Source organism: Pseudorasbora parva, chromosome 5, assembly GCF_024679245.1.
Source record: "Pseudorasbora parva isolate DD20220531a chromosome 5, ASM2467924v1, whole genome shotgun sequence".
NCBI classification, from domain to species: domain Eukaryota; kingdom Metazoa; phylum Chordata; class Actinopteri; order Cypriniformes; family Gobionidae; genus Pseudorasbora; species Pseudorasbora parva.
The window spans coordinates 21,519,611-21,542,765 of NC_090176.1; the positions used below are offsets into that span (position 1 = coordinate 21,519,611).

Consider the following 23,155-nt stretch of genomic DNA (forward strand, 5'->3'; position numbering starts at 1 on the left):
TCTTGGCTGCTACTTGGGGGTTTTATTCACATTTTGGGGGATTTAAAACTCAAAACCCCAAACGAAGCCCCTGTGACCAGGATAGTGGAACTAAATATAGTATAATATTATAAACACACACACACACACCTGGTTTCCATATTTTAATGGGACTTTCCAAAGAAAAAAGTATTTTTATTCTTTACAAACTGAGTATTATATCTCTTTACACTAACCCTACCCCTAAACCTACCTATCACAAAAAAAAAAAAAAAAAGCATTTTTACATTTTCAAAAAAATAGTATGAAAATAGTATATGAGCTGTTTTCCTCATGGGGACCACAATATTTTTCCACAAGGATTTTGGATATTGCTATCTTTGTGGAGAAATGCTGTCCCCATAACATAGAGTCTACACACACACACACACACACACACACACACACACACACTAACACACGCAAACAAACATTTGTTTTTGTCACATATGGGGACATTCCAGAGGCGTAATATTTTTTTTTTTTTTTAAAGTGGGGACATAGCCAATGTCCTCATATTTCACCCCCTCCTTGTAATACATATGTCATACCCATGTCATTATACACATTTGTGTCCTCATGTCACAAAAACATCATGGCATCATTTCTATCATGGCAGAGACTTTCCATTGACTTATGCTTTCTTTTATTATTGTTTTTGTTTTGGTACTGACAACCAAACACTTCCGACATTTCAACTGTTTAACACATTGATTTTCTGAATCCTTATATTTCCAGTTTAAGAATAGACATCCTGTCATCTACTTCCATATCTAATGGAGTGCGTTATGCATTGTGCAAGGCGCATCAAAAGTAATAATTTAGTGTAGTATCAAAGGAAATTATGTATAAATAAGAATAAGAATAAAGAATGTCCATTAGGCTAAAGGAAAATGAATAAACCATTTCTGACAGGATTGAGTATCTGAGGTTTCAGACAAAAAGTACACCCACACAGGCACACTGACAAGGCATGTACCGTATTACTGTAAGTACTACTGTACTGTACATGTAAAGTTTTACATGTACATGCTTACATAGTTTGTGCTGATGTGTGTATTTTTGTGCATGTGGACAGGATTCTCCTGGCAGGATGAAATCACCCAGCGCATCATTGCTAAGGAGCTGAGTCGTATTCCTCACACACGCACCCAAAAGACCCAGAATGCACAGTGAGTACTAGAAACAAATACCAACTGAAACAAAGGAATATTATAATTTACTCACCATCAAATCATTCCAAACCTGTATGACATTTCTTTAGTGCAGTATTTTTTTCTGTGTAATTAAAGTTAATGGATTCTGGAGCTCAAAACCCTCATAAAAGTATCATGAAAGCACACTGTATTCTAAGTGTTTTAATTCATACAAGAGCTTTGTGAATTTTTAATTATTATTCACTTCGATCCAATAAGCTGCTGAAGGATCATTGAGTCAAGATGAACTTGAGGACCAGATTAGTCTGGTTCTCTATATAGTTTTTCATTCATGAATCACCACTTCCCTAATGAATTTTCAAAGACGAGCTTGCATGGTCAATATTTTCTTTTTAAAGATTTATTGTTGAGGTTTTTGCATTTATTGCGTAGGAGACACTCAAGGAAGAAACTCAAACTCGAGGCGTTCAGCTCCAACAGATATCAAGAGTTGTGTCCGAAATCGCCCCTATACCCTCATTCACTATTCCCTACATTACTACACTAATATAGTTCACTTGAGGGAAAATTAGTAAATTATTTTGCATAGTTTGCGCTTGCCATTTTATAATAATTTGAAACGTAGCAAACTGACAGCTCTAGTAGTAATGAAAAGGTTTATCTTAAAACTCTCATGGAAGCTAGAATGTAAAAACCTTAATTAAACAATTTAATATCTAATAAAAAGGAATTTATAACTTTATATGATATAACACTGTACCCACCTGCGGTAGTCAGGTCCTACCAGACTCTCGTACAGTTCATTTGTACAGAGAGTCTGGCCACTCTCCATTGACAAGCGTTAACTTCCTTGAAGGCGGGTACTCTGTTGATGTTTAAAACTGCCTGAGCCACTCTGGATCTGCTATGAGCAATCGCTAAAGTTTGGTTGTGATGTATGTCATGCTACAACAACAATTTAGGTCTTGTCCCAAATGGCACCCTAAACCCTCACGGTCTTCCACTGAGTCCACACTTCCACAACGTAATGCAGCTTAAGACTGCCCAGTAGAAGTCCTCTGTGTAGCTTGCGAGCTAAGCTAAAGTGTGCATCAAGGCCGCATAGCAGCCGCAAAGAGGGCTACGAGCACCCTTCTTTAAGCTTAAATGAAAAATGGGACACCCTGTACTGGACTTAAAGGACACAAACGCTGCAGCCTTGTCCACAAGACCGAAAGTGCACACGAAGTGTATAACTAGCGCAAGACATCAACGTCATCATTTATCGCCACTCCCTCTGTTGGACTGATTGGACCGGTTAAAACTAGCGAATATATATACAGGGTCCCCGCGGAGTCTTAAAAAGTCTTAAAAAGTATTAAATTTCAGAATCAAAATATAAGGCCTTAAAAAGTCTTAAATTCGCGGAAGCATTGCATTCTAGGTCTTAAATAATGTTAAACAGGTCTTAATTTTCCTACGTCCATGTAACGCTTACCTCATTGAAGTGCTCTCGCCTCCCGCAGCACGCGCGCACGTGTGTGTGTGTTTGTTCTGTGGTGTTTGTAGTTCTTTCTTTCGCTAGACCAACTATTGTTCGCTCTATTACAACTACAAATTAGGCAAGCATGCCACTTATATTGCAGCCAATCAGCTTTCGTGTTATTGGCACGAGCGTCTTTCTGATCGTACCTCACAGACGCATAAAACGGATTTTATTCTTCAGCTGAGTCTGACGGTTCTTGCAGTTCCGCGATCGTGAACGCGAAGGCGAATCTTTCTCACCATCTTGCATAATGACCAAATAAAAGTATAATATACCTGATTGCACCAAAAGAGTTAATAACAGTGACGTAAACTCCGATGTCAGACTGTTACGTTATGTGTTTGCTGCCTGTCAGCGCTCGCGCGAGTGTATTGAATGTGTTATTTCTAGGCTCATTAGCCTAACGTTACTCTTGAACGATCAAATATACACACTATATTAAGTACTGGATCTGGGCATTAGTAAGCTCTCAAAGTGAAAGCAAACTAATATAGCTTAACAACAACACAAACGGGGAAAACAGCACTTACACTTAAAGGAACACTCCAACTTTTTTAGAAGTAGGGCTTATTCTACTTTGCTACATTTAGATATGTGGGGAAATGCATTTTAAGCTAAGCTAGCGGCGACCCTGCCAAACTAAAACAATGCATGCACTGAGACATGCATTTGCCCACATATCTAAATGGGGTTTATCCAAAAGAAGTTGAATAAGCCCTATTTCTAAAAACAGTGGAGTGTTCCTCTTTGTATGCAACTTTATGTTGTATTTATTTTTCCTATTGTCATTTGTTTATAAGTATATATTTTATTACTGACCCCAAGCGATCGTGTTATTAAAGATAGATAGTGCACTACTGGAACAGCCTTTTTTGTTTTTGTAATATGCCTACCAAACAAGATTCATGCATTTTGTTAGTTTTATTGCCATGTGTGATCATTGTGCATCTAGCATAATAATATGGTTAATGTTGCATCCTAGTTATGAAAAAATAAAAATGTATGAAAGTGACCACCACAAATAAATAAATAAATAATATATATATATATATATATATATATATATATATATATATATATTAGGGCTGGGTATCGATTCAGATTCGATTCGATTTTGATTCAAAAGTCCTCAAATCGATTCAATTTCGATTCTCAATTCGATTTTCGATTCAACTCAAATGAATATAGATTTAATACAAATACTATAGGTATTTATAAAAAAGAACAGTGAACATAAATGTGTAATTAAAAAGAAATGAAGAGCCACAATCATGTATGTTAAACTTTTTATTTTAGGTACACCTGAGTACATTAAAACAGAACGCATCTCTATATTTCAAATCCATACAATTGTTAAATACAATTTTGATGCAACTTTATTTAAAAAAAAAATATCTGAGAAGTATTTTATGGATGTTTTGATATATTTATTCTAAAACATAAAAAGCTAGGATATTGGATGTTTTTTTATAGCAATTTTCAGTACACAACAAGCCTTTCTTGCGATTTTGCTGCTCATGTGTGCAAATTTACTTTTCATAGAAATGCGTTCATAATTTTTTTAGTCTATGGGTGAGTAGTTGTCGTGGTAACAGACAACAATACCTTAACTGACTTAAGTTGACTGTGGACTAACTATTATTAGAGGAAATCTGTTAATAATATAAGCTATTAGGGTTTGAATTATTGATCCTGCGCTGTATATGGACTATAATTTGAATATTTCTATAATGGCTAACGTACGTGCTTAAGTGACTGCTCAAGTTTGATCCTAATGCAAGGCAAGCATTCGCGTGTATGTAATTATTTTTAGCAGTTGTGTGCTCAGCTGTGTGTGTTGTCACATCAAATGGTTCCGCAGATTTTTAGTATTACTACAGCATTTTAACTCAGCATTATAAAAGGCGACAACGCACCGGAAGCTGCCATTTAAACACTGAATGGATAAATGATCAAGGGGGTAATCTAGCGCTCGGAAAGCGTTCCACCCCTAGGGGCTGCCATTGCTAACCAAGCCATCACCTGCTGTTAGCATCCCATTGACTCCCATTCATTTTTGAGTCACTTTGACAGTGAATAACTTTACATCTGAGACGTTTAAAGACTCCATTTGTCCATTGTTTATTTCTAAAGAAATACGACAATGCATAAAAGGCTCCATTACCTTGTATCTTACACTATCGCCCCATAGAAGCTGTTTTTGTAAAAATAGGCTAACGATTGCGTCATAACCAACGCGACTGTCGCACAGTTGAGAAATTACCGTATAGACCTGAGGAGACGCTCGCAGGCAATCTTTTACTGTTTATGAGACAGTCGGGGGGACGTGGAGACATAAAGTCTGATAAAGTCAAGGGGGAAGAATGGGGAGAAGCCCATAGTGAGCCAAAAGCAACGGGAGAAAATATTTAAACAACTTGATTCAGATTTCCCTTTCCACAACTACTAGAAGACATACAGCTGTCAGACAGGAGGCTCACGTCACATCTACGTCCTCAAGCTCAGTCTGAGCCGGCGCAGTTCGCTCCGCCATCAGGAAGTGAGTGCCCCTAGGTTGACTTCATTATTTCGCCGTTGACGTCAATGGGGTCGCTGTGTCCATTTCTTTTACTGTCTATGTAAATGATGTGCGCCTCTTGCTCCTTTGTAAGATCACGCAAGGCAAATGGGTGACATCTAGTGGAGAAGACTAGTAAATAGATTTACGTTAAGCTTATGTTCAATGTTTGCGGAAATAAATATTTTTTAAAAATCGATTCATGGCCTTTGAGAATCGATTCTGAATCGACCAGATTTTAAAAACCGATTAATCGAAAAATCTATTTTTTTTGCCCAGCCCTAATATATATATATATGCTAATCCTGGTGGGATTGAGCTATGAATAATAAGTTCACTAATACTTTGTTCAATTTAAAATAAATTAAATAATATAAGTTTAAGTAATTGAGTGATTCTGGATTTCTTATGCATGTTTTTTTTATTGCGCAATATAGGTCTTAAATTTTATTCATAATGGTCTTAAAAAGGTCTTAAAAAGTCTTAAATTTGACTTGGTAAAACCTGCAGATACCCTGATATACCGCAAACCCAGACGACATACTGAAGCAAAATGAAAATTGAGCGGACGTACGTAGGAGGGCGGAGCCAGGCTATCATTCAGTGCATTGTGGGACTGAATGAGTGCACTCAATAGCATCCACTACTATGGTTTCGGACACCACTACAAATGGCTGTTCCTTCAAATAATGCCCTATTTAGGGGTATGGAGGCGATTTTGGACACAGCCAAGATTTTTCAATGAATATGACTTGTGTTTTTCACAGAAAAGACTTCTAATATACTGCACAGGCGTGTACAGTCTACTTGCAATCCCTAAAATATCCTTAATACTTTTTATGGTGCTTTTGCATCCTTTTTTAGCCTTGAAATGTGAAATTTATTGCGATTGTATAAAGAAACATTCTTTAGAATTTCTCCTTTTGTGGTACACAGAAGAGAAAGTAATCTCTGAGAGTGTGTTATTGCTCCCGGAAAACTTGATTTCAGAGGTCTCGTCAGACCTCAGATGTTTGATCTCTTGTATTAGATTTAATGTAATTGACTGCATTTTTCAGGCCGCCACAGCCTGCAGCTAAGAAGGTCTATTCCAGCTCAAACTCTGAACCTGGTCCAGCTCAGAGCTACATGGATTATATGGTCTTAGACCCCCACCAGTCCTCCTCGCTCCGGATGCAAGCCCTACCAATGGACCCATACTCATACCTACAAGTAATAGAAAGCAGCACAGAAAACCATACAGGACTATGAGAATTTTTATTTTATTTTAGACTCATTTTATCGTTGTATTCTGACAGGAGGACATGACCCATTCACTCCATCCTCACAGCAGCATGGGATACCAGCGACCCCCCTCTCGAACCGTATCCCAGCAAAAAGACAGAGACCGTCAGCTCCTGAAAGATGCGTTGTCGCTCTACCTCTCCTCCGCACAACCCTCTTTCCGCCACAGGGGGGCAGCAGCCCTCCCTGCCGCTCCATACTATGAGGATCTAGATTTCCCTTTGGAATATGGAGAGGACTACACCCTACAAGAACAGCCCAGCTCAACCCAGCGCACCAACAAGAAACTCCCTCAGGAATACAGTTCTCTTGCTGGACTTGATGGTGAGTACCTTTTTTGGGATGCTTTAAATGTTTAGATGTTGTCATAGTAATCAATGCACTATTAAATCATGCATGCATGTATATTCACATAATAGAGCTGTTTATTGTATCTTGCATACATGTGTGTATTTTGAACTTGTTTGCTATCAGATTTCCTTTCCTAAGTTTAACAATATGTATATTATTGAGGAAAGTCATGGCTAGGTTTCCTGTATCTTAAAATAGAAGCGCTTGGTGCTAATATAACACCAAGGTCATGGTTTAAATCCCAGGAAATGCATAAACTAAATGCTACTTTGAATTCATTGCAAGTTGCTTCAGATACAACAACATATTATTCAATGTAAATATGCATTGTTTCAGCTGTTAGTGAAGATACATGTTAACTTTGCACTATAAATACACTACAATTGCACTACTGTCATTTTTTGTAATTTGTTGTTCCTTATATTTTGCGTGGTTTTTCCATGGTTGCTTGGGGGGATTGCAGATGTATGGTGCAATAAACGTTAGCTGGATATATGACTATACACTTTAATCTTATACTTTGTGTTACAGATGATAAACTGGCGCAGTTGGCAAGTCTTTTAAAGGGTTTAGGGGTGGACCCGCGAGACCTGAGCCCTCAGCAAATAAAAAGACTTACTCTAGTGTTACAGCTGCTACAAAACATGGAGAACACAGGTATAGTGGCATCACAATGCAAACAAATGCTTATGGCATGCACTGTCAAACGGCTTGAAACATACAGAAAGTAATCACTGCACCTGGTCTTATTGCCAAGTTTTTATTTGATTATAATTTTGATTATTTGGGGGACAAAAACACTGAGTGATCTTTTTTCTTATCTTTCTGTTCCTCAGATCAATCCCCAGGGACAGTCACTGTAAAAGAGGTAGGCGCATCAACCCTAAAAGAAACCTCAAGGCACAATATGTATTTTTGGATTCAAATATCTAAAAACCACCCAAAAAAAAGTCATATTTTTGTACTTACATTATCCCAATTGTTTCCAAGAATGTTTAAATCCAGAGAAATTTGCCTTTCTAACCAGGAGACGGATCGTGTCTGTGCGTCGCCTATCAATGACATCATAATTAATGCTACTTTTTATTTTATTTTTATTAGACAGGTGCGCACAGTCCCCTAACAGCGCTGCGTTACTTCACATATACACAGAAGACGCGAAAGCGGTTGTCGTCGGCATAATAAAAGCTCCGCGAAATCCAGACGTCACCAAGCTAAGCCTTTGTTTTGAAAAAGCGACCTCTAGCGGCGAAAAATTACATATTGTGGCTTTAACACTTTCACCTAGATTTATTTTTAAACATTGCTTTTAATGCACAGTTGAGTCATCCAATTATTTAAATAACACTGCCTCTTATCATAAATCTTGAAAAAGGAGTAAGGGAGCTGTACATTGCATTTTAAGGTTTTAAAAAATCTATGCAAGATTATTTGTTGCATGTTGACTTTTATTTGTTAATTTTTTACACGTAATGGTTTGTGTTTTCCTTGACAGACAATTGTAGAAGGCAGTGATAAAGTGACACAAAAAGGAGCCAAACCCCCCTCACCTGTTTCAGCTCTGCCCTCCACCCCACCACACCAGCGGACCCCTACTCAGCCCCCATCCGCTCCAGCCCCTGCCACTGTGCCTAAGGAAGACAGTGTGGGGCCAACCCTGTCTACAAAAGACCTGGATTTAAAAGAGAAAACCACCAACATCCCGAAAACCGCTAAGGATGGGACAAACACCAGAGAAGAATATGGCTACATCGTCACTAATCAGAGGTAGGAGTTACAGTTAAGCTCCTAAAACCTTTTGTGGTTTTAATGCTTTACCATTCAGTCACCTGAAATTGACTATGATGGAGTTATAGAAATCCGCCCTGATCATTTTTAGACACAGTAATTCATGAAGCATCTTCCTCCTCTGTTTGAAGAAAAACACTATTTTCACATTATTAGAAAGGACAAGCTTAAGTTTTGTTTGTTTTTCGGTCTTACAGTACAGTAGAAAAGACGATTGGACTGTTTTTATTTCCTGCTTTAAATGTAATGAATGCAGTGTATCAGAAAAATGAGCAATTTAGCGGTGTCAAACGACTAATCGTGATTAATCGCATCAAATAAAGTTTGTGTTTACATAATATATGTGTGTGAACTGTGTGTAATTATTTTGTATATATAAATATACACACATGCATCTGTATATTTAATAAAAATATTATTTTTATATATAATATAAATTATATAAGTATATACATTTACATAAATTATATAAATATTTCTTAAATATATATGTATGTGTGTGTATTCGAATATACATAATTATACACAATACACACACATATATTATATTATCCTCCAATGTTAATTGGATGCAATTAATTGTTTGACAGCCCTACAATATTGACATTTTTGACATTTGACATTTGTTATATTTTCATTAAGAAGGAATTAAAATCAATATATAGTCAATATACTTTTTTTCTTATTTGTAAAATATTTATTCAGAAAATTGATCGTTGTGGGTGCAATCTCTGTAAAATTGTTTATTATTCATTAAAATTTTTATTTTATTGATAATAATTCATGTAATAATTATGATTGGATTTTATTTTTGAATAGAAATGTATGACTAGTTATATAAATTATTTTATACTGTGAAAAAATATATTTAATGTGACTACATTATCAATGATTTTTTTATATTAGAAATAGAAATAGTTACTTCAATTTATTATAACCATTTTTATATAGGGTTTGAAAGGGGAAAATATAGTTTAGTGTGTCTTTGGTGATTTTTCTGATGTATTTCTGTTAATATGGCTGAATCTCCCGTGAAAAGTATTTAATTTATTTGTCTATTTGAATGCTCATAATAAAACAAATGTATTATATGTCTTCTTGTGTTTTCCCGCCAGCCATTTAAGTCTGTATGATGGGGTGAAACTCTTAGAGACCCTGGCAGAGAGAATCCATCTCTCCACGAGCAGTTTCATCAACATCAGGTAAAGTGTGTGTGTGTGTGTGTGTGTGTGTGTGTGTGTGTGTGTGTGTGTGTGTGTGTGTTTGCATTGCTGGATGGAGAGACTAATAGATTGGTGAATAAAGGGTGCGAATAAAAGAAATCATTTGGCCGTTTGTCTCTGTTCCTGTGTGCAGCGTGGTGGGTTCTGCCCTGACGTTCAGGATCAGACAAAACTCTCTGAATCTTAGCGCAGAGGATGTGGCCAATAAAGCCGGTGAGTGACAAGCCTTCTCGTTTGGACCGTTAAATTTACATCCAGCTGGCTGGGGAAAGGGACAGAGAGGATTTGATGAAAGGGGAAAAGAATGAGCAGGCACTTATTGATTAATTCACGCATTCGCAAACATGTTTTGTCTTTTATATCGCAGTGGCTGAGAAGAAGTTCCTCGAGGGTGAGACAGGTTTGAAAATCGTCCAGACTGGAGTGGGCGAGGTAAGAATGCCCTCCAATCATAAAAAACGCAAAAAACCACACATTCACTGTGATCAGCAGGTCTATAGATTAGCGATTATGGGAACCGGTTGGTATAATGAGGCACTCTCTCTTGTCAGTCAGCAACAGAATTGGCCACACAGGTCATTATTCTCTACACAACCGCCCTCATCAAGCAAACAGGCAACATTCTTATTGAAATTCATAGATTCTACAGTTTTGTCCATCTATTATGTACAGATCATGTACTGAGATATAATTCTCGGTTCTCATGAATCACTTTGGCGTTTAATACTGAACCGAACAAGGAGGGCATTTGAAATGAAATGTTTTTGAAATGGTCACCGTTCATCTCGACACTGTACACTGTACCATTCTCAAGTCCTCCTGCGTTTTTTCCCCGCTGTGCCTCATTTCTCTCCCTCACTCATTCTTTCTCTTCTTGTCCCATGCCATTCTCCCCTCTGCCATTCTCTTTTTGTTACCTCTGCCTTTGACCCCTCCCCATCCCTTTCTCCCTCGCTCCCCCACTTTCTTGGGTGGCTTTTGTGCTCGGTGCATATTGAGGCGTTCTGCTCTCCCTCGCTCGCTCCCCTTTCACTTTGTACAGCTGTTGCAGGCCCTTGAATGCAGAATAATGTCTTTTGTTGCATCCGGCTGCTCATATTTTTAATTATTCTTTCTTGTTCTATTGTGGGTTGTGACACTTTCTATGCTCTGAAGTGCACGGTGTATGCGTGAGTGTGTGTGTGTGTGTGTGTGTGTGTGTGTGTGCACTCTCTCTGTCCTTTATCTTATAATTTTCTCTCTCTCTGCCTCGGTAATGAGACCTGCTTGCACCTGACTGTTTTTTGTCCGCCTTTTATGGGGATACGTGCTTTTCTGCTTAGTCTGTTTTGTCTCTCTGTGCTTCTTTCTTCCTCTGCGAGTCTCTTTCTTCACTTCTCTTCTCTTCTTTAATGAATTAAAGTTTTTACGTCCCATGGTGACATACATAGCAATGCCCAAATTTTGGGACTCCCACTGAGATTTTCTTGAAATGTTAATGACAAATTTTGTTTGTACCCTAAAACATTTATTTTGTATAAAATGTCACATACTGAAAATCCTTTTTAAGCAAAAAACTACAAACATATTCAATATGTATTAGTCCACATACAGTGTCAGGCGCTTCATAATAGAACCTTTTAGTGGACCATTTTATGGATTTAGTTTTACTTTTAAATGTGGTTTTAATTTTTTGAATTATATTTTATGAATAAAGACGTTTCCTAAAGATATTTATCACCAGAAAAAAATTAAATAACCTGTTAAACTTGAAAGATATTTCTCCTTATATAGTTTATTTTCTTCTCAGATCAAGAACTCCAGGGTTCTGTGTAGAACCCCATTGAACCTTTTTTTCAATGACTATATCATTCTAAACACTTATTATTCTATAAATCATTGGCAGGCTACATTTCCCGTATTGTCCCCAGCTTATTCCAGATGTGAAGGCTCAGTGTTTGTGCCCTTGCCAAACCATATTACTTACAAACCCCTTTTTGGGCCCATGGCACTTTCCTTACACCCCATTCGTTGTACATCCCCCCCCCCCCCCTCCTGTTGCTTTCAGCCCATTTTTTTCCCTCCTCTCTCTCTCTCTCTCTCTCTCTCTCTCTCTCTCTCTCTCTCTCTCTCTCTCTCTCTCTCTCTCTCTCTCTCTCTCTCCTCTCTCTCTCTCTCTCTCTCTCTCTCTCTCTCGCTCTCGCTCTCCCACTCTCTCTCACGGACGACCTATCCAGGCATCAGTACCTCCCCCACCCCACCATTTCACCATCAGCAACATGTGGAGCTGTCGCTACGGCAACGACGTTTGATGTGACAAGTGGCGGCATTGGTTGAATGGGGCTGAGAGGCAGCGAGGCCTTCATATGAGTCGGACACAGCTCTCGGGGAGGCACATTCTCCCTTTCCCCTCCCTTTTCATGTCCTTCCCATTTATTTTCACTCATTTACCTTTTCGCTCCGGCACATGTATGCCACTCTTTCCCTCCGTTTTGGTTTCTCACTACCGGCTACTTGCTTGATGCTTTGCTAAAGTTGTTCGACGGGGGATGCGTGGACTTTGAGTAGGCTTGAAAATGTGAGATTTGAAGACAGCCCTGCTTGCGATGTTGTGGCGCGTGTGATGTAAAGAGATATTCGTACTGACCGTCCGGATAGCACACGAGATGTGTGCGGGTGAGTTCTGTATCATACCAGATCTAATGATGCTGTTGGCCTTTATGTTGTTTTTAAATGCTGAGCTGCTTAATTATATATGCTGATATTTATCTGATGGTTGTTTTTGACACTATGACATATTTTCCTTATGAATAATGTAAAAAAATGCATGTACATAGGCATAGGCTACTTATCGCTTTATTAGTTGATCAGCTTACTGGTGCCATTAATTGTGCCCCCTGGTTTGTCAGATTTAATTGTAAACATTAGTTAAAATGTATATATATATATATATATATATATATATATATATATATATATATATATATATATATATATATATATATATATATATATATATATATATATATACATTTTAACTAATGTTTACAATTAAATCTGACAAACCAGGGGGCACAATTAATATATATATATATATATATATATATATATATATATACATCTCTGAAAAAAAATTAACAGACCACTTAACATTAGAAATCCATGTTAAGTGGTCTCTTAATTTTTTCTAGAGCTGTATATATATATAAAACATTTCGATGAACATATTTGGTCTCTTTTCCACATATTGAAGTTGATTATGGTGGAAATATTAAATTTACTCATCATAATTTACTTATAATTTTTCTCTATTGCACTACCATACACACCTTGAATTATAAGATCAGTCACAAACTGCGACACAGTTGTAAATCATGTTGTATTTTAAGTCAGTGTTTTGAACAATATGTATTGTAAGCTTTATCAGTTCTATGAATGTTTGTAAAACATTTTTTACCATGACTCAAACTTTTACTTTCACTCATACAGTTACTAAACAGTACCAGACTAAAGTTGTAAAAAGGCATTCAAATATATTTTACTCTCCCTCCAGTTTTACAGGGGTCAAAATAAATGATGATTTTTTTTATTGTATACATATAGAACTATTATTGCTGTCAAATCGATTAATCACAATTAATCGCTTCTAACTAAGTTTGTACATATATATGTGTGTATATATGTGACACACACACACACACACACACACACACACACACACACACACACACACACACACACACACACACACACACACACACACACACACACGCACACACGTTAGAAGCGATTAATCGCGATTAATCGATTTGACAGTACTACTTTAAATACACTTTTTATACAAATATTTATATATTAATATATAATATAATAATATCTTAACATAATAACACAATAGTTTATCTTTAAATGTGAATGTATTTTACTATTTGGTAATTTTATGAACATTATGATTTCAGACCACAAAAAATTAAAACTACAATAACAATTAACCACATGCGTTTGGTTACAGTTCTTCATCATTATGCAGCATGGCACATTCGTGTGTGTGTTTCTGGTGTGTGCACAGTGAAGGCATATGTGTGTGCGATGGAACATTTTTGTTAAACCCCGGTTTTAAGAATTATCTTGGATAGTGATGTCAGGTGGACTGGTTGCTGTGGTAACAGGGCAGAGCAGGCTGGATGAGTGAGATGATGTAATCCGTTTGTAGTCATTGCAGGTGCACCTAAGTTCATACTATTTCTCATGATTTCATGTAGCCTACTAATTATAAAAAGGTATTATTGTAAGGTCTTAAAATAGGTTTTATCGCTTAAATTTTTTTATCATGTCCTGCTAAAATGACCCACACAGTGACTGCAATTAACGACATTTTTTCGTTAATTTGAAATACATTTCATTTTATCAGCCTATAAGCCCCCCAAAATAGCCCCAAAATCGAAAATTTATTTTCATTATTTTGTCATTTCAACCTAAATATTGTTAAATTAAATGAACGGTTTGTAACGGTTATTACAAATATTGTTTGAAAGATGCACAGGATAGAAAAATCCTTCATTATAAACAACTCCCTGAAGGTTATTTTAGAGTAAACTTAATGAAAACCGCACACCTTCTGCTGTGCAATATAAAGGCTGCGAGACGACGGCTGTGATGAGAATTCTGACGAGTCATAGTCTGAACGCGTCTATCAGATAACAGCAGAGTCCTGCTGAATTGTGAAATCAGTTGACAGGGAGTGAATGGAGCAGAAGATACATAATGGGGCTGATGAAATCTTAGATCACAGAGAGTCTCAGAGATGGCCGGCGCTTCATTTCTCACTCGGACATCTCGGCCGTTCCCGAATTGCTTATTGTGATTCAGAGTGCGAAGCTTTTAGTGATCTTTGCCCCCGAGATCTTCCAAAACAAACAAGCACATATACACACACACACGCGCGCAGCCATGCATATGTGTTTGTGTGTGTGTATCTTCTTTTTCTGTGGCTGAGGTCAAAGGGCTCGGTAGATGTCAGAGGGGTCATGGGGAACGGCGGAGGGGTCCTGGGACCCTGAATCCTCTTTTCCCGCTTCTTGAGGAACAGATGTTTGAATTATGCTTCTCGGCTAACAGCTTATTGTGATTCAAATGCACATTTGTATTCGTGGCGACATGTTCGTATGTGTGGACTGGAGTATGTGTTGAGCTTTTCTCTACGTAAATATGACCTCACTTGTGAGGTTATCCCTCACTTATCGCCCTCTCCGGACCCCCTTTCACCCCTCCTGCGGAAGAGTTTTACTCTCTCGTTCCCTGTATCCATGCTTTCTCTCCTTGAGATCAGTTGCCTTCTCTCCCGCTTTCTCTCTGCCTCCTCATTTCTCTGCCTGCCCCTCTCAGACCTTGGGGGGCCTTTGTCCTCTTGTCCTAAACCAGCTCATTTTTCCTGCCTGCTCCCGTGCTCCATTCTAAAAGCCTGTCAGTCTTCCTTTCGGGGGCCTCTCTGGAGTAGCAGGTGAGGCGCCCCACACCCCTTATCTCCTCCTCCATTGTCCTTCCGTCCAGTCGCGCACCCTTGCTTTAACACCACCACCCCCTCCCTCCTTCCACCTCCTTCAATCTCTTCTCTGGAACATTCTTCTAGCTTTTCAAGAGAAAAGGCCGAATTTGAGTGGGAACAAGAGGGATAGAATGAAAACGTGTGAGGGAGAGTGGGTGTGAGGAGGACAGGGAGCGAGGGGGGAAAATGGTTGATGAATTTCGAGAAAGGACCGAAAAGAAGGGAAAGCGTCCTGACCTCTTTGTGGTCAGACTTAAGTGCTCATTCACTCAATCTTTTTTCTTTTGCAAGCTCAGCTCTAACGGCTGCAGGGCCCGTCTCGAAGGTCTGTTCCAATTTCTCAGAAAAAAACAGTGGGTGTCTGTGCGAAAATTATAGCCAGTGTAAAAAATAGATTGTTAAAAGTTCATGTTGCATTTTTTCCTGTTGTGTTCTACATGTTGCAGATTTAGTACCCTTTTTAAAATGGTTACACTTTATACATTTAAGTGCTGAGTAATATTAATTAACAACATGTACTTAATGTAGGGTTAGGGTTTGGTTTAGGGTTAGGGTTAGTTGCATGTAATTATGACAAATCTCGAGTTATCACTATAGTAAATAAATGTAATGTGTAACAAGGACACATTAAAATAAAGTGTTACCATTTTTTATTTTGTGGACAAGTAAAGAATAAAATGTAATGCTCTTTCAAGCTTAAAAACGCCCTCAAAAGATCATGTTCAGTTGTATTCAATTAGCCAACTTTAAAGTCGTGATTTCATTTAAATCATAAAATTATTGTTAAATATTGTGTATTGTACACTAAATTCTTTGATAATCTTTGGTTGATGTGAGAGGCATAATAGTTTAAATAATGGGAGGAATTAAGTTCCTGTTCTATTTGCCATAGTCCCCCACACTTTTCCAGAATTATTTTCAAAGATTTATTGATATGGTGGATGAAAGTCATATTAATGGTTACAGTTTATTTGAAGGTGTCATTGTTACAGTGTAATTACACATTTAAGTGCTGAGTAATATTAATTAACAACATGTATTTACTATAAGGTTAGGGTAGGATTAGGGTTTGGTTGAGGCGTTAGTTGTATGTAATAATGTGTAATTTGTTGTTGTTGTAAAGTACATGTAACATATGCAACAATGACACTGTAAAAGTAAAAAATAAATGCATTAATTTAGTAATTAATCAAGCATACATTTACTTGAGGAAGTGAAGTTTTGTGATAATGTATTTGGTAACACTTTATTTGGTTAGACTTTATTTTTAAGATGGTGTAGCTGTACTGTACTTACTCAAACAATTACTGAGTAATATTAATTAACTACATGTACTTACAATAGAGTTACAGTTTGGATTAGGGTTTGGTGTAGGGTTAGTTGTAATTATGCATAATTTACTGTTATTACTATAGTAAGTACATGTAGCAATGTTACTATGTCACTAAAATAAAGTGTTACCCTTTATTTTAGTGTCCTTATTACATGTACTTATTATGTATAAGAAAAAAATATGCATAATTACATGCAACTAGCCTAAACCAAACCCTAATCTTAACCCTTTTGTAAGTAAATGTAGTTAATGTATAATTACTATGTTACATGGAAACCTTAAAATAAAGGGTAACACTTTATTTTAGTGATGTAGTTACACGTTACTACATGTACTTACTATAGGTTTAGGATGTGGTTAAGGTTAGTTGCATGCAATTATGCACAATTTATAGTAATCACAGTAATAACTACATGTAACGTTTAACATTGACACATGTAGTGTGGAACGCATTATTTTAGTACAGAGAATATTCTCTTTTGGAGTCATTTTTATTAAGTTATTAAATCTTTTAATTATTAAAAGTTATTTTTATTAAATCTCTTATTAAGTTATGTACTGTAGGTTTTTCAATACTTGCACACGTAAAGATACCAAAATGATAAAAACAACTACAGGCGATAATTAGGACACGGATTAAAAAAGATGCTTCTGTCAGTAAGTATTACGCGCTAAGGTGGTTTCTTTAGATTACACCACATATCGTTTCATTGAATGGCGCATAGGCGTATTGACAAGAGCATATTTCCTCTCGTCTCTCATTTCCTTTGCTCACCGTGATGGCCATGGATTACATTGAGCATTCTGCTGTTGCCATGGCAGCGCTACGGCCTGTTCTCCCCTGCTGAGGCTCCCAGACACCATGGCAACACCAACAGGCAGGGGTTGGAGACACGGGGGCAGAGGGCTGGGAAGGCGGGTGCATGACATCAGCAATCATTGCGTCCCTTCGTTTTCTTGTTCTCTTGATGTGCTTTAAGTGCAGATTGTTAAAAAAAACGGGTAAGAAAGAGAGAGACGGAATAAAAATAAAGGAGAGTATGAAAGAGATCCCCTCAGAGTGATTGACCCCTCCATTGTGTGGGGGATTTCCTTAATTGTTTACTTGCTGGTAATTATTCAGCGGGGCGGGCGGGTCAGTGACTTTCTCTAATTATTTCAGGGTGGCACGTGGCTGTGCGTGTGTGTCTGGGTTGCCAGGGTAATTAGTAGTCGATGATGACATCCGACTTGTTTACCCAAACAGAGAGAGAGACAAAAGAGGGGACAAGAGACACTGTTTTGTGCCAGAGAAACCACACGAACGCCGCACCTTCCATACACAGAATTAAACGCTTGTATTTAAAATTTCTCGTGTGTAGTTTTGCTCTTCCGCCGCCTTCTTTGCATTGTTAGCTCACGTTTCCTACATTTCTCTGTTTATTTTTCTCTCCCTCTTCATAGAGGAGCGAGGGGCGTGGCTTGCCCCAGGCCACACGGGTAGGGGAGGGGTCGCGTGGTGTCATCCTGACAATGGTCGCCATGGCGTGTGTGGGCACGGTGTTGATAGTCGCCCTGGCGGTCGCCTGTCTCCGTCACCACGCCCGTCAGTTAGCCTCTGGCAAATTGGGTCTGGGACCAGAAGCCGGTGCGGAAACACACTTTGATTACCAGGTAACACATGTTGTTAAACACACACTGGGTTCAACACAAATGCTGAGGGACACCAAGATATTTTATTTTTTATTTTTCTGAGAAGGAAATGCAGTTAAGGATAAAAATGTATACAGAATGACCCAATACAAAAAATGCATTGCACATGAAAAAAAATATATATATATTGCCATATCACAGTAACAGTTGGATTGTTTTCTATTTTAATATATTTTAAAAGGTAATTTTGTGATGGCAAAGCTGAATTTTCTGCATTATTACTCCAGTTTTCAGTGTCACATGATCCTTTAGAAATCATTCTAATATGATGATTTCCTGCTCAAGAAACATTATTAATATCAATGTTGAAAACAGTTTTGCTGCTTAATATTTTTATGGAAACCACAATACTTGTCACGACATGAGTAATTGTATTTCATCATAATGATATTATATATATATATATATATATAGATATATATCTATATATCTATATATATCTATATATATCTATAGATATATATAGATATATATATATATATCTATATATATATATATATATCTATATATATATATATATATAAAATATAGTTATTTTTGCTTTAAATAAGTTATAACATCAACTTTTTTAATACCACGGAAATTACTGTCACAATTTTCAATTTTACAAAAAAATAATACTTAAAAAAAAAAAAAAAAGCTTACTGCAGACAAGTAAACAGTGATAACATAAGAACCAAGAAAATTTGCATTCAGTCAAGAGCAGTTCTTTGATTAACATTAATGACACAGACGACAGCAGGTATATTAGGCTGCTGTCACTTTAAGACCGAATCCAGAATACTTGTGCACTTTATTTCTCAGTCTTTTACATTTACTTGAGACATAAATGACTGTGTTTACTTAAAAAGACTCTCATTTTGACACAAGTATGTGAATTTAACCAAAAGAAATTTGTTCACTTGTCACACATTTTATGTGCACATAGCGAAATGGGTTCTCTTTCGCTGCTTACTGCACTTGTTTTTAAACAGCAATGCTAAAAAAAATATTTTTGCATGCAAATGATAAGCTTTCAGTACTGCAGCCTCACGTGAGCATAATCGCGAGTAGTCCATAATCGAAACGGTAGTCCAAAATCTCTACCTGTTGACAAATTTCTACCGGTTAATCATGTCTACGGGTATCGCCTACACATAGAATGATAAAATAGTATCTAATATCTTTTCCCCTTGTACCAAAAAGTTTAAAATATGAGCTTGAAACGATTAAAGTGGCATTTTAAGGATGACAAAACAGCAAACACTAATCAGGTGTAACTGGCATATAATCAGCACTGTAATTGCATTTAAACATTGGCCTTGGCTATAAGTGATATTGGTAATTGTACAGTGATGATTATTGATCTGAAAATGTAATTTAAAATGCTCAGTCAGTAATGATAAGGTTTCCCTGCATCTCTCAGGAGCTGTGTCGCCAGCACATGGCAGCCAAGTCATCGTTCACCCGTCCAGAGGCAGGCGGTCGGCGGGGGACCGACACATCTCGAGTCAGCAGTGTGTCGTCTCAGTTCAGCGATGGACCGCAGCACAGTCCCAGCTCTCACAGCAGCACACCGTCCTGGAGCGAAGAGCCTGCACAGTCCAACATGGACATCTCCACTGGACACATGATACTGGTACAGAGCCACAAACGCACGCAAATTATAATTCAGACTTTGCTTGGCTTATGTGGTCATCATAAGTAAATAGTTTGCAGTACCTGCTTGCACAAACTGTGTCTGCATTTAAACATGCACAAAATAGCAGTAAATTGAAGAAGAACTATTATAGGGTGTCATGTCTTGTCTTCATGTCTTATTTTAGCAATACAGTCAGCTTTGAGGTTTAAATTGAGTCCTGAACTGTAATCAGGGGTCTTTTTATTATTATTAATTGCATAGAAACACACTAGCCTTTTATAAGCAGACAGTGAAATGCTTAAAGTCCACTCTGATGTTCAGGCATATATGGAGGACCATCTGAAGAATAAGGATCGTTTGCAGAAAGAGTGGGAGGCTCTGTGCTCGTACCAGGCTGAGCCGAGCTCCGTCTCTATCGCCCAGTGTGAAAGCAACTTGGAGAAGAACCGCTATCCTGACTTTGTGCCCTGTAAGAGCAACGTGCCAACATTTATTTCAGTGATCTCATCTATATAGTGTACACTGCCATCCAAAAGGCAGTAACATCTAGAATGATTTCTGAAGGATCATGTGACACTGAAGACTGTGAAGTAATGATGCTAAAAATTCAATTTTGCCATCACAGAAATACATTATATTTTCAGATATATTCGAAATAGAAAACAATTATTTTAAACTAATAATATTTCACAACATTACTGAATCTTTAATCAAACAAATGCAGACAGAATCTCACCCACACCAAAGTCTTAAACAGTAGTTTAAACTGAAAAGAAAGGCATCAGATCTGGAAAATACAAATCATTCAGTGTGTTTACTTTAAAAACTTTTATGTTTTAGATGACCATTCGAGAGTGAAACTAAAGGCGGAGGTCAACCCCTCCAAAGAGGACTACATAAATGCCAGCACTATAGTAAGAAACAACCATTTTTATTCCACTAGACAAGTATAAATATATTGTACATATACTGGATAAGTAAACATTTGAGGCAAAACACATCTCTATAAAAAATGTGAATGTGTGATTATGTCACAGGAAAGGGTCTTCATTTTTCTGTCTTTAACTATAGATTGATCACGATCCACGTTTACCTGCTTATATTGCAACTCAAGGACCTTTACCACACACTATTGCTGATTTCTGGCAGGTAAGTTGGACATGTTGAGAGTAATAATGGAATTTTAAGATTTGGATTAAAAAATATATATTTATATTACTTTAAATTACTAATACATTTCTAAATGGCTGTAAATTAAATAACAGAAACATGAAACGTATAAAAAATGTCTGTGTATTGAAACATATTTGCATATGTTAGATGGTATGGGAAAATGGCTGTACTGTAATAGTGATGATGACCGCTTTAGTGGAGGATGGAGAAAAACAATGTGAACGTTACTGGCCTGATGAAGGATCGTCTTTGTACAACATCTATGAGGTGAGAAACAGTAAGATTCACTGGCCTTTTAGTTTTCTTAAGGCCCGTTCACACCAAGAACAATAAATATAAAGATAACTACATCTGATGATATATTTCTGTTTCTTGTAAGCTTGTCTGTCACTTTAAATACGCGAGTTCTTAAAGCAGGATGGATTCTGATTGGCTGTCAATTTGTATGAATCGTTCATCAGCTGGAGAAATTAGTTCTGAAAGTGATTCCAAAGTATCGTTTCTCTGTGCCGTTATCGTTGTAGCCTTGGTGTGAACTCTGTTATTTTTTAAAAAGCAGTACAATTTTTAGAGCTGTATCTTTATAGTTATCGTCCTTGGTGTGAACGGGCCTTTAATCTTTGCTACCTATTTTTTTCGCCTGTGTCTCAGGTGAATCTTGTGTCTGAACACATCTGGTGTAAAGACTTCTTGGTTCGTAGTTTCTACCTGAAGAACGTTCAGACGCAGGAGACCCGCACTCTGACCCAGTTTCACTTGCTGAGCTGGCCTGCACAAGGCATTCCCACCTCCACACGCCCCCTGCTGGACTTCCGCAGGTACTGCCGCAACCCAACACCACTTCATGCTGCCAATACCGCTGATAAATTAACTTTGTGATAGAACTGCAAATAGGACTACACATCATGTATTTTCTTAAGGGAGGTAGTAGCTCCTCAAAAATATTACATTATTTATATAATATTATTTCCAAGTAATACTATCCAATAGCAACATTAGTGGCGTAAGGTTCGAGGGAGGCAGCGTCCTTTTTGCCTCCCTTGAGCTTAATATGTTCTCATAGAGAACAAAATGATAAATTCACGTGACATGTTTGCAACCGTTTGGTAAAATGGTAAACGGTGGAAACTTATGGACTAATTACAGATTAAACATCTCATAAAGGTCACATCAATTGAAGTCGAACAAGAAATGATCTCTGAGAGAAATCACCTCTGTGCCTGTGGCCTTTTTTACCGAAGATGTGTTGACTACTAATAACAATAGCCAACAAACATCTAGTACCAAATAAAAGTGCATTGTAACACTTCATAATACAGTCCCTTAACAAACAATGAGCAATACATTTGTTAAAGTATCTATTAATTTTTTTTTAGTAAATAAAAAAGTAGTTAGCTCAGGCGATATTAACAGATACACCTTTTGATTGTATTAATGTATTAGTAAATGTTTAAATGAACAACTAAGATTAATAAACGCTATAGATATATCTATCATTGTTATTTCAGGGTAACTAATGTAACCTTATGTTAAACGGAATCTTATTGTAAAAGCATAATTGTAATGAGTAAATGTAATTTTTAATAGTATATTTGAGGTCAACTCAACTCTTCGACTCAGAAACTGTATTAACCTCAAATAAACTCAATTTACATTAGACTAAAACAATACTAACACACATACACAAGTGTTTAATCCACGTGTCTCCTTGCAAATGCCTTTCCTGCTGTTTTTCCTCACCCTAATATGAGGATCTACTTCACACTTGAGATTCCCTAAGTATCTGTGGATGTTTTCTTTACCTTGAAGTCTCGTTTTCCTTATGTTCCTCTCCCTTGAATGCATTTGCACTTCGGAGCTTCTCTGTTTGTGCTCGACATGTTGCCACGGGCCCTGCTTTACCCCCCGT

General features: G+C 37.3%; 1 protein-coding gene across 1 annotated transcript in view; it reads left to right on the plus strand.

Annotated features, from left to right (window-relative positions):
* The window catches only part of ptprna (protein tyrosine phosphatase receptor type Na), a 38,036-nt gene that overhangs the window by 12,042 nt on the left and 2,839 nt on the right, over positions 1-23,155 (plus strand). Inside the window, exons 4-19 of the mRNA XM_067443482.1 lie at positions 1,097-1,190; positions 6,316-6,469; positions 6,556-6,865; positions 7,424-7,549; positions 7,729-7,760; positions 8,388-8,659; positions 9,796-9,882; positions 10,037-10,116; positions 10,271-10,335; positions 18,204-18,413; positions 19,858-20,070; positions 20,395-20,542; positions 20,914-20,987; positions 21,145-21,222; positions 21,394-21,513; positions 21,898-22,064. Of these exons, the coding sequence (XP_067299583.1) occupies positions 1,097-1,190; positions 6,316-6,469; positions 6,556-6,865; positions 7,424-7,549; positions 7,729-7,760; positions 8,388-8,659; positions 9,796-9,882; positions 10,037-10,116; positions 10,271-10,335; positions 18,204-18,413; positions 19,858-20,070; positions 20,395-20,542; positions 20,914-20,987; positions 21,145-21,222; positions 21,394-21,513; positions 21,898-22,064 (2,230 nt within the window). The remainder of the gene's footprint in view (positions 1-1,096; positions 1,191-6,315; positions 6,470-6,555; positions 6,866-7,423; positions 7,550-7,728; positions 7,761-8,387; positions 8,660-9,795; positions 9,883-10,036; positions 10,117-10,270; positions 10,336-18,203; positions 18,414-19,857; positions 20,071-20,394; positions 20,543-20,913; positions 20,988-21,144; positions 21,223-21,393; positions 21,514-21,897; positions 22,065-23,155) is intronic.